General features: G+C 43.1%; 1 protein-coding gene across 4 annotated transcripts in view; it reads left to right on the top strand.

Annotated features, from left to right (window-relative positions):
* Positions 1 to 12,636, top strand: part of NELL1 (neural EGFL like 1) — a 748,929-nt gene that overhangs the window by 210,907 nt on the left and 525,386 nt on the right. For all 4 annotated transcript variants that reach the window (XM_032488858.1, XM_032488857.1, XM_032488860.1 and 1 more), the window contains one exon: positions 756 to 884. In XM_032488858.1, coding sequence (XP_032344749.1) covers positions 756 to 884 — 129 coding nt within the window. The remainder of the gene's footprint in view (positions 1 to 755; positions 885 to 12,636) is intronic.

Here is a 12,636-nt window from a genome sequence, read left to right as displayed (position 1 = left end):
AGGAATGTTTCTTGTATCATTGTTGGTAATTCAAAACCTGCAAGTAACTCAAATGTCCATGTGTAGTATAATGGATAAATAGTGGAATATTCATACTATAGAATATTATATATCACTGACAAGTGAATGCTGCAGACATTAACATGGATGAATAGAAAAAAATACACCACAGAGGATATGTACAGTATTATTTCACTCATGTGAAATTCAAAATGGACAAAACTAAATGATCTTTTACTTAGAAATACACACTTGTGTATGGTAAAACTATACAAATATGTTAAAGGAGTGATTAACACAAATGTTTGGATAGTTGTCTCTGAAGGCTGAGAGGGGGATTCGTTGGGGAGATACAATAAAGGGATACTGAAAATATTCTGGTTGTGCTCATTTTATATATTCATATATATTCATTCTATATATTATTTCCTATGTATCATAAATTTTTCAATAAAACAGTTGTAGAGAGACTAATCACATAAGAAAGTAGTAGGAAGAAGATCCAGGATTAACATGGATAAAAGCCTTCAAGAAGTAATAGTTTTAGCAAGTTTGAGTTTTAGGGGGAAAAAAATCTTGAGCATGGTCCAAAATTTCCTTTTCCTATTCTTCCACCCCCTTGCCAGCTTACCCTTGTATATTACCGAGGTGTGTTTCCATGTATGGTGACATACAATAAAAATGTTCCATGCTTTAGTATTTGGAGGTCTTTTATTCTCTTCTTTCCTGATGTAAATTTTATTGGCTTCTCCTAGGTCATAACTTTTGTGCTGAAGGACCTAAATGTGGTGAAAACTCAGAGTGCAAAAACTGGAATACAAAAGCTACCTGCGAGTGCAAGAATGGTTACATCTCTGTCCAGGGAGACTCTGCCTACTGTGAGGGTAAGTCAGCTGACAGAGTCAGCTTGTGAGAAACGTATTCCTGGCAGACGATCAAAAATGGTGGAAGATCGAAAGCCCTCGTTTGGTTCTGGTCCTGTGAAGTCCTACCGGAAATGATACCAACTACCTAGGGTGCTCTGTTCTCCTGAGTGATTTAAGTTGCTCAGTAGCGTGTGAAAGCAAGACCTCTGAAGGTGAGTGTGGAGCACAACAAAGCAACCAAAGCAGGAAGGCCATATCACATGCCACGTTCTGCTGCCGCTGTATTTGACGATCCCTAACAAATCCAGAAACACCTCATTTTACGTTGTCTTGCTTGAGTAGATTGTCATATCCAATTTCAACTAACTGTTACACAGTGGGTCCTCTTTTTGAGTATGTGCTTTGATACGAGCTTATGCCCAGTTACCAATATCTTCACCTGCCAAGGTCAGAATTTTTTTTTCTGTTGTTTTCCTAGTGACTGATTCATGTGTTGCTAATTCCCAAACTTTACTAAAATTCCCAGTGACAGATGGACTCGTAACTTTGGCACATGGACTGATGACATTAGAGTGGGTTGGTGGCCTCAAGCATCAATGACCCCTGTTTCCATTTTACAGAGAAGAACACCGCCTCTGTCTAATGTGAACACCTCTTTCCAAGCTCGGCACTCTGGTGGCAAGCACTGCATATACCTACTCCTTTAATATACCAGATGATCAGGGATTGGTTCTGACCCTGGACTTACACATACAGTGCACTAATGTCTGAGCCCATTCATTTCTCCCGTGGTCACTGGCTCCCTCCCACCAGTTTAGAGAAATTCTAATAGGCAGATTGATGGCTGGGCTGTTTCTCCGTCCTGGCTGGACCCAATCATTCCTGTTACCTTCCCTAACAGCATACTGAACCTTGGTGATCTGTTAATCAGGAAGGTGGACGTCTTGAATGGAATAAATGCTGCAGAATCTTGGTCACTTTCCTCCAACGGGTTTGTTCTCTAGGGGGTCAAGTAAAGTGTCTCAAAGTAAAGACAGCTGATGACAGTAATGGTGAATTCCTTTCCCTTCTGCTGTTTTACATTGCTGAGCCCTGCTTAACTTTTTGGCTTTGACTAAAGACCTCTTCAATTGTTAAGGAAATGTGTCTAACCACCAGTAGTGCTCAGAACCTGGCAGGTAGCCTCTGTTTCATTTTTTCTGAAAGACTTTCTTCATTATTGATTTAGTTCTCATTAGCAATATAGTCTAACGATATTGTCCCCCCGCCCACTTTTTCTACATGATTTTTTTCTCTTACTTCCCTCTGTAGATTTGAAGTTGATTTGGGAGACATGCCACTTGGGGGGATGAAGTTGCCTCCTTTGTTATAAACCTTTGCCTCTATCGGTTAATATCATGTTATTTATTTGTCAATTTTGAGGAAGATGACTTAATTTCAGTACTTCACATTAACATTTGTTTATGTCTTACTTTATACTATTTTCTATTTTTTTAATCAAAAAATTAATTTTAAAGATGTGAAATGTTTTTCTCTCCATTCACCATGGAGAAATCCCACCAGCCAGGTGATGGTCTAAAAAATTTACTTTCTTATCTTCTGCTATATGTGGGGACAGACTGTGAACAATTATAAAAATGATAGAAGGAACCTCAAAGTAATTTTGAATCCTGATTCTACCACTGGCAGACCTTTCAGTTGTCCATTGGAACCTAGTGTGCTCATCATTCCTTGCTCCCTTTAGCTATTGAGACCTGAAAGAATCTGGGAGGAAATTGCTTGTACGAATGCTGTTTGGGACTCTTTGAGTCTCTCTTCATTTTTTGTTACATAGAATCAATTTTATAAGAAATGATTTGTGATACTGTACCTACCTTTTGTATTCAAGGCCTTATTATTGATAATGTTGATTTTTAGATCTTAATCACTGTTTTCTTGAACATACTTCGCAGCTCATTGTGTGTGTGGGGCCTTGGACCAGTGTGTCCTGTGGTACCGCTTTAGCTCATGGTGATGTGCTCGGACTTTAGTTCTTTTTCTATTACCATGGAAACATTCCACAAGTTCCATAGGGCATATTCATAAAGAGAAGGATAGCACCTAAGAAGAAATGACTAAACGTTGGAGCCCTTTACAGAATAAGAATGGAACTCAGGAAATAAGACAGGGAACAAATACTGGGCACCTGGATGGGAGACACTGTGAACCAAGTAGAGTGAGTATCAACATTTAGAGCAAACACCCTTCTCTCTTTTCATTCTACCATCTTTGGCATACTTTGGCCTTGGCCCCAGACATGGCGCCCTTGTACCAGCACCCAAAGCAAGGAAAGAAGGAAGGGGCAGGGGTCAGAAACCTCTGGGTGAGGTTTTGTCTTTTTATGTTTAAAGAAATTTCTTCCTAGAAGAGCCCTTATAACCTCCCTTGCCTCTCTCCCCATGCAAAAGACTTCTGCTGTCCTGTTTTTCAGACCTGGGTTACGTCCTGTCCATCTCTAGACCAGTGTTTGGGAAAGGAGAATGAGATGACTGTCACTGGTTTGGGCTAATTGCATTCAACCCCTGGGTCTGGAGTAGGGTTTTGCCATCCCTGAGACCAAATGATCTTTGCCTAAACTAATTCCTGTTGTAGCAACAGGAAGAGGGTATGGGTGATTTTGGGGTGGGCAAAAATCTATGTGTATTACATTCTTTCATGACAAAATTTTGTTCATGGCCATTTCCCCATCTATATTCTCTGAATTATCCTCTGGGATGCTCACCGAATGCCTGTCTGGGTACCAGAGACTCTCAGAGGCTGAGTTCATTGTCTCACTGTAGCCTAGAGAGTAGATACTTATGAACTGCTTCAGGCAAGTTATTTTTCACTCTTGAGTAAATGGAGTGAAAATGACCCATATTGTACAAGCCGCAGTGAACAAGACTGGCTTGCAAATTAAAACAAAATATTACACACATTGTCCAGGCTATCTTGAACAGCCTATTCAGGCTCTTAGTGGAAAAAGAAGCACCAAAGACTTTCAATTTTCTGAACTTCCTAGGGTAGTAGCAGAGATAGCGTATTAAGGACTCCTGCTCTGCAGAAATTGCCGTAGAAACTGCCAGAGAGAGGATATCAGAACTCCGAGCCAATCAACAGAAGATAATAAGACCCTTTGTCAGTTGTGACACAATTCACGGGAGGTCCTTGCATTTTACCTCATCCCGACTCAAGCAGGAAGCGGTCCCCATTTTGAAAACTGCTTTCGCTGGATTTGGGTGTTTTACGAATTTGGTCTACTAAGGCTTTTTTACCTGTGTGATGACATTTTCAATGGGTTGGTCTTCAGCAGTTTCTGAATACATGAGCTTCAATTAGAGGTAGTGTCTGAGGAAAGTATGGCATTTGGGGTCTAGCCATGATCTTCTTGAATTTGGAGTCTCCGTAGAGACTTCAAAGAAACCTTTTCTTCCTGTAGTAAAAAAAAAAAAAAAAAAAAAGTTATGTAGAAGAATAGAGAACAATGTGATGCCATATACTTCATGCAATCTGCCAGGCATAGAAAGTACTACAATTAGCCTTAAATAATACCTCCTACTTACAGTGTTCTGAAGTTTTCCAAATCCTTTTGTGTATGTTGTACTTGGAGCCTTCCAGTAAACCAGTGAGGAAAACGGTAGCATTGGCCACACGACTGCATTTTATAAAGGCAGACACTAGGACTCAGAGAAATGAAGTAAAGATAGTACTCAGCTCACTTCTCCAGGACTTTGTGCCCTGGCTCATGCTGCCCTCTTCCTCCCCACCCCCCATCCTACTGTAATAAGGTGTTGTTCAGAATATCTGCTACCTCCTTGATCCACAGATACATGAATGGATGTGACGTGTACCATTTCAGAGTAGAGGCTCTGAGCACTATTACAGGGTTCCACCTCTTTCTCTTCAACTAGCAGTGTTACAGAGCAGGGGTCCTTTATTGGGGGTCCCTGAATGAAGATGACATGGAGCTATGTGACAACTGACAGGTGATGGCCATGTGGCAGGAGTAAGAAATAATTGTGTAAAAATCACAGAAATTTTGGAGGATGCGGTGATCTGTTACCTTGGCATGACTTAACCTAAGCCTGCTGGTACACCTGCCTGATTTAGTTGACCCAAGTCTTATGGTTGCAGAAAGATACCTTCAACTCAGGAAGCATGAGTGAAAGGAATTTTTGACAGAGCAAGTATTCAGAGTTACTAGAAAAAGTACAAATTGTGTGGATCGTTAATAGTTTGCTGTGGCCCTTCTGCCGGGGGATAGATTTTTTTTCAGACTGCAAGTTGTAAATCAGTGCTTTGTTGTGGCCAGTTCCAATGCGGGAAATTGGATTTCCCAATTAAGATGATAATGGGGCAATGAAGGTCAGAAATGGAGCAAATTGATATTTACTTAACATTTAATGGGTCACAACAGTTATCATCATCATCAGCTTATACCACTAACGTTTGTGAGGCTCTTTCTTGGAATTGGAAGAGTGTGTACTCATTGAAGCCAATACTTTGAAAGAGTGAGCTTCTCACATCTACATCTTTCAGGACCATTAGAAGATAGCAGGAGAGAGTGTTCAGATGGAAGACACAGTTTTATCAGTCCTGCCAGCAACACATGGTTAGCAGTGAGGTACCAAACATAATAATTTACATTAATGAAGTCATTCCTTCCTTGGAAAAACACAAGTGGAGTCATATGCAAGGGAATATGCTATATTGTATGAATTTAATTATAATTCCATGTAACAAAGCTACAGAAATGTCTGAAACACAGCAGCTGATTAGCAAGGTGATTTGTAACTTCTTTCACATGACTGGGAGTGAGGGACAAAGGGTCTGACCCTCAGAGCGTTAAGAGGCCAAGAAAAAGTGGCAGCAAGGTCAGAGCTGAGGCAGAAAGAAGATTCAGAATAGCCGAGGGGGTGGGTACTTACTGGTTGCGGAGGCTAGCATGAGTGCCCTTCTGTGGAAGCAGGGCCCGGTGAATTCCTGGTGAAGGGAGTGCGCGGGAACATGGTGAGGCTGCTTAGTTACCCTTCTAATCATCCAAGATTAGCCAGGTATCTCTTGTTTTGAAATTTTACAAAATGCAGGAGCCTCGTAATCCTCGAAACCCAGTTTATGCTCATATCTGGGCTTCAGTCTCCTAAAGTCCTGGTTTGGACAGCACAGCATTGTTTTTGATTATTCATGTTAGTAAAACTTTAAGCTCCTGCTTGTGTTTATTTCCAGGGGTTCAGAATGCTTGAGATAAGAGCACCTCAGGGTGTCTTTTTTCCCCCCTGTTTAGCCTGCATGACTAATGGAGAGATATTCTGGTGCCCAGGTATCTGTCAAGACCCCCCACCGACTTCCAGGCCCCCACCCGCTCCAGCCTTCCCAAGACAGAGGTCTCAAGGCGTTGCTTTGCTCGTGATAACCCACGTGTCACTTCCCTCCCAGCAGCAGACACAGGTGCGCTTTCCTCCTGGGCATGGCTTTTCTTTCCCTCGCTTCTTTATTCCCAAGGCTACTTTGGGACAGCATCTCCTCCTGCTCCCCAACCCGGTAAAACTCTTGTCTCTTCTTAACAATCCTCCCCCCACTGCCCAGTTCCCATTTTGGAATTAAAACAGCAAAAAATATAACCCAAATCCCAACCTTGGTTATTGCACTTCAGTTGAACTAAGGGCTTCATGTTTAAGCTCATTGCTCAGGAAGGAGCGCCGGTCAAACCACCTGGGGCAGTGGTCGGGGCTGGGGGTGCAGTAGCACTTGCTTTGTTTGGTTTTTTTTCCTTCAATTATGTTTTAAAAGATCATCTGTAAGATACTTGAAATTTTTAGTTATTTCTCCAGAATAAAAATGGCCTAAGTGTTGACTAGATTTCTAGGTTAGCACATTGAAGCTGAGTTAACTCATCACGTAGCTGAATTATTGCACCACAGAGCTGTCCTGAGACCAGAGGACCTTGTACGTGAATCCCAGTCTCAGTGACACGTCCACCTTGTTGCTGAGGTCACTGCATGTGGAAGACATCATCAATTGCATGCTTCCCTCATCCCACACGTCTGCTGCATCAGGAAGTCTTGTTGGCTTTACTCTTAAAATGAGCCACAAATTCGCCCATGTCTTGCTACACTGGCTCTAGTCCAAGCCTCCCTCATCTCGTGGCTGGTGATGGCAGTGGTGTCCACTCTCACCCCTACGACCCATTCTCTAAATGGTGATCAGTGTGTGCTCTTAAAAACGTGAGTCATGTTACTGCCAGGCTTCTGTTTAAAGTCGTTTAGTGGCTTCCATGCGTCTTAGCATCATGTCCAAGCTTGGTCCTGTGTATTGAACCTGCCTGCTTGTCTGTGTCTGTCTCGCACCACTCCTTCCTGTGTTCTCTTCCCCCACCACTGCTTTAATTCCTTGTGCTCCTCCAATAGGCCTGTGCAATGGTGCTTTCTTCACCTGGGGATGCCCTCCCCCTACATCTCTGCAATTCCCCTTGCCAGTCATCATTTAGGTTGTAGCTCAGATGTCACCCTTTACAGACATCTCTCGCAACGACCCTCCCTAAATCAGCTCTGCCACTTCCCTCCGCTACTCTCTACACCATTTTAATGGCATTTAATTATTTTCTTCATAGCACTTCTTATCTAAAATTGCCTTGTTTTCTTGTTGAAGGGTTTACCATCTGACTTGTCCCTTGAGAACATAAGCTGCACGAAGGCAGCAAGTTTATTCACTGTGTCTCCAGCAGCTAGAAAAGTGCACGTAGTACGTGGCAGACACACCAGAGTGTCTGTGTAAAGAGTAGGTGGATGAACGGAGGGCTCTAGCTGATTCCTGCCTTTGCGTATCTGACGCTGCTTTCCTGTGTCAGATCTGTCTCGCTAGTGTCAATCACGGGCTGCTTTTTAGAGTGAAGGATCTGTATTTCAGGAGCTGCTTCTGCTCACTTTGGCGAATACCCCATCCATGTACTGCCTCAGTGCCGCCTGCTCACTTTATTCCATGTCAGCCGCACCACCGTTACTGGCTCCAGGTTGACTTTCTTCTCCACGTGGCAAGAGAGAAATGGTAGCTCTCCCTCTCCCTTAATTTTGACAAGAAGAGAATCACTTTTAAAAATTGTTTTGATCAGCTGCTGATAGGAAAGAATAAATTCTCTGGGAGTCAACACAATAGAAGCTTTCCTTTCCATCCATAATGGATGCTCTTGGTTGGGAGGTGGCTCTTCTCAAAGCTGTGATGCAGAGACCCAGGCTCCTTCCCTCTTTGGCTCCGCCACGTGCGATCTGTGGCAGGGGAAGGGAATAGAGAGTGATGACTGGAAGGTTATGATAAGCCAGGGCTGGCCACATTCTACTCGTCTCGAACTTAGTCACTGGCCTTAACTAACTGTAATAGAGGCTGGTAAATGTTGTCCAACTGTGTGCCCAGGAAAAAAAAGAATCTGTCTTAGTGAATAGTTTTCCAGTTTTTTCACAGTTACTTAATGAAAAAAAAATCTCCCCCATTAATTTTATGCCTTTTACCTAGTTTATTTCTTGAATCCCACCAGATGGACCTCTGGCTTTGGTTGATTGTATTAAAACTTGTTCTCACAGAAACTAGACGGGATTTAACTATCTGGCTTCCAGTTGCTTGTTGGCATCATCTCCAGACCTCCCTGTGGTCCTCACTGTATCACCTCATCTGGGTTGGTTCTATCCCGAGTGTACCTCATGTCCCAAAGTGACCCATCTTTTCTTCCTTCCAAACAAAATGCACAGCTTGCCATGTGCTGCAGTTCTGAGTTGATGCTGGGAGGAAGGCAATTCATGCAACAAGCTAACACACATTTGCAAATGATTGAGACCCACATAATGTTCCCAGAGGTAAATGTAGTCTTAAAAGAGGATGCTTGTTAATTAAGAAAAATCCCCAAACGGTTAAGTTTCAAGCAGAAAGCCAGAGTAAGTGAAAAATTAAAGTAATGTGAAAGTGGAGCCCTTGGGCAGGAGAGCTAAGCACATCGGTCCGTGCCTGGGAGTTTGCCTTGGTAGTCCGCCCTCCTCCAGTATCCCTGCTTTCTAGCATTTTCCCTGCCTCCATTTTTTTTTCCCTTAACAACTCCCACAGCAGTGATGTAGAGAAAAAATGTGAACTAAGGGTAAGGAGACCTGGCACGACCGTGGCTCTGCTTGCTACACACTGGGTGACCTGGGAAAGCCATCCAGTGCTTCTGCATTTTGATTTTCTCATGGTCCAAGTAGGACTTTTACACAAGGCCTCAATAACACCAGTTGCTTGTGAAAGTTAAACAAGGTGCTGAATGTGAAAGTATTTTGTAAAGGCTGAAGCACTGTAGCGCTGTACCGTAACAGGATTTCTGATGATCATCACATAATGATCCATTATGTAATTACTCATCATTCTAGTAACAGGAAATATTTTCGTCTTCGCAGTGCTTGGACTGGAACTTGGCCTTCAGCTAGTTAGGCCTGAGATACACTTACACACACAGGATACAGATCGAAGTGTGATGGTTAATTTTTGTGTGTCCATGTGTATAGGCTAAGGGAAGATCAGATAGCTTCTAAAACATTTCTAAGTGTGTCTATGAGGGTGTTTCTGGAGGAGATTAGCATTTGATGCCTGTAGATGCCTTATGAATGTGGGCAGGAGTCCTCCAATTTGTTGAAGGTCTAGAAAGAACAAAAGAACGACAAACTCCTTCCTTGCTTTCCTGAGCTAGGACGTCCATCTTTTTCTGTACTGGGACATTGGAGCTCCTGGTTCTCGGGCCTTCAGACTCCAGGACTCATTATAGGAGCCTCCTGGTGAACATGCCTTTGGACTTGGACTGAGTTATACCTCCTGCCTGTCCAGCTTGTAGATGACAGATTTGAGGGACTCCGAAGCGTCTGTAACAACGTATTAGAGATGTTGGCTCATTAAATAATAAATCCTCTCTTACATATTCAATGATATGAGAATGGAGGTATGGCTGGTGGTCAGACAGTGAAAAGCGCTGAAAGCCTGCTGAGTTTTATCCTGTGGGCCAGTGTACACCCATGGAGGACGTGGCATAACGGCAGGTGATAAATTGGATCCACTGGCATCTGGAAAAGAAATTAGAACTTTCATTTATGTTGACTTTCATCTTATCCTTTAAATTTCTTTTTGGCTGTGAGTTTTAGAATGCACATGATATGTTGATACAATAGTACATGTGCATATTTTATTAAATAAATATTTTCGTATAGGAGGTACATGCCCCCCAGTCAATAAGGATGCATGATCAGAAACAGACCAGTGCTGTAGGTTACAGAGTTTCATGGAGGATCTGAGGTGTGGAGGGAGGACCTCATTGGACTGGTGTGTTAGAAATGTCGTGCTCACGGCCACGTGGAGGCAACTGTGGCTGGGGAGATGCTGGAGGCAGAGCGTCAGGGCAAGCAACACTGCTTGCATTGTTGGTGTCTTCACGGGTTCTGAGGCTTTTCCATGGTGGGTGCCAAGGAGATAAGGCATTGTTGAAATCAGCAAGACAAGCTTGGATGGCCTTGCTTGCTGTCTTTCCATGAATGCTGGCAGATGTGTTACATTTGATTCTTTACCATGACCTCCTTCTGAGAGCGAAGTGCACTCCAGTGCCTGGCATTTCCCCCGTTAATCTTCCTTGCTCTGCTCTTGGATGAATCTGTCAGAGGAGCCAGATGGTACCCAGATGCCAAGCCTGTAAGGATGGCCTCACATTCTTTTCCAATGATGTACTTTCACTTTAAGAAATCCCACTAAAACGACCGTTGTTTCACTGTACAGTAGTTTAGGACTTCGGAGTACCTTCTTGAAAGACATTCTGCACGTGTTATGTTATGTACAGTATTTAGCATTTTTATGTAGCAAAAAGAAGGAAGAGAAAAAGAGGGGGAAAAGCCCTGCTCACTTTCTAGGGACAAATCCAAGTTTTAGAGCTTTAAATGGAAATGGAAATTTAGTAGATTTAAACATTTTTGGTTATTTAAACAATAAACGCCTCCCGGCTGTCTCCAGGATGCCTGATACCTAGCAGGACTGAGAAGAATTCAAGCCAGTGGGTTTTTATTGGCCCCTGGTATCATGGCTGGTCTAGTGCCTGCTGTGGCTTCTGCTGCTTGGTGAAACTTGCCTAGGAAAACAAGAATTGTACCCTCAAAATAACTAGGGAGGGATTGCAGGGTTATGGTAGAAGGATTCAACTTAGATTTGGGGCACCTGAGTTAGAAATCCTGGTTTTACCATTATTTTGTGACCTTAAGCAGGGAACTTCTTCATCCTCGTGTAAATTGGTGTGCCAGTCCTTACATATTAGTCTCTTTTGAGAATTGCTGTAGGAACTGAAGTGAGCAAAGAGGTCTAAGGACAAAATAGGATTTGAATCAATGTTAAGTTTGAATGTGAAAAATGCTCAGATACAGTTCAGTCTTAGAATATATGGTTCAGGATGTGTGTCAGTGAGTAGTAAGGAGGGCTAATTCCTGGAATTAGCAGGAACAATGCCGTAAGAGAAGGGGTTTTAAAAGGTTGGGATTGACTCTGAGCAATGACGAATGTTTGATGGGGAAATGTGGGGTGCTAAAGGACACTCAGGCTGAGACCATGGGATGAGATGGAGTTAGTGAAACCAGAAGGAAGGTGAGTAGAAGGCCGATGTAAGAGTTGGGAACGACATCTCTGAAGACCTGGAGCTACAAGAGAGCGAAGGCACACCTTGTTCAGAACCCAGGATGGGAGGTAAACGTGGTGAGTGCAGAGGGAGGCAGCTTTAGGAGGGCTGTAGGCTCTGCTAAGCTTGGATTCTGCTCTAAATGCCATGGGAAGTTGCTGAAGGGTTTAAAAAAGATGTGGTAAGATCTGATTTGTATTTGAAAAAAATCATTCTGGCTGCAGTAGAGGATGGAATATAACAGCAAAGCAGGAACTCCGATTGTCCGTCTGTTGCAGTAATCTAGGCAAGTTACAGTGGTGGACCTGGAGGCGGGAAAAAGGGTAGGGCGAAGGTGGCAGGATTGGTTGATTGGATATGTGGGGTAGATTGGATCTTATATGACAAGTGAAATTAGAATCAATTTTCTGGCTGCTTCATCTTGACCACAGCCAACACTAATGGCAAGCTTTGCGACGTCCTCCTCTGGGCTCTGATAGTATATTGTTCTGACTTTTATTAGGGTACCCATCCCATAGGATCTTAATTACTTTTTAACATGTTTTCCGGGTAAAGAGCTATTCCAAGGCCAGGACTGTGTCTGTTTCATCTTTGTTTCCCAAGACCAGCTGAGGGCTGGGACACAGCAAATATAGAGGGAATGCTTTCTGAATGGACCGATGAAAAAACGAAGGCGTGTTTCCCCATGAATAAACTTTAGTGCTTTATGGCTTCTTTCCACCAAGGCATTTGACATCTCATGGAGAGATCTTGTTAATTTCTTTTTCAATTTGAAAGCGGGAAAAAGTGACCTTAACACATGTTCCAGTCGCAGTTTGCACATCTTTACAGGAGCCTTCCCCTCCTTTTAGTACTGAAAAGATTTGCGGGAAGCCCAGTGCCAGCGCGCAGGCTTCGATGGAGCTGCCGTAGAGATTCAGGGACTTCTTGCTGTTCATTTGTGGCTGTTGATTCACTTTTCCTGCTGCTGCTGAATGCTGAATTTTGCCTTTGGATGTTGACACCTGGCTCCTCAGAACTGTCAGGGGAACTTTTCTGAGCCAAACTAAAGGAATTTGGTGTATCAGATTACAGCATACCTGTTGATACTTCCAG

Source organism: Camelus ferus, chromosome 10 (assembly GCF_009834535.1).
Source record: "Camelus ferus isolate YT-003-E chromosome 10, BCGSAC_Cfer_1.0, whole genome shotgun sequence".
NCBI classification, from domain to species: Eukaryota; Metazoa; Chordata; class Mammalia; order Artiodactyla; family Camelidae; genus Camelus; species Camelus ferus.
The sequence above is the reverse complement of the archived record's forward strand: the minus strand, read 5'-3'. Positions and strand labels throughout refer to the sequence as shown.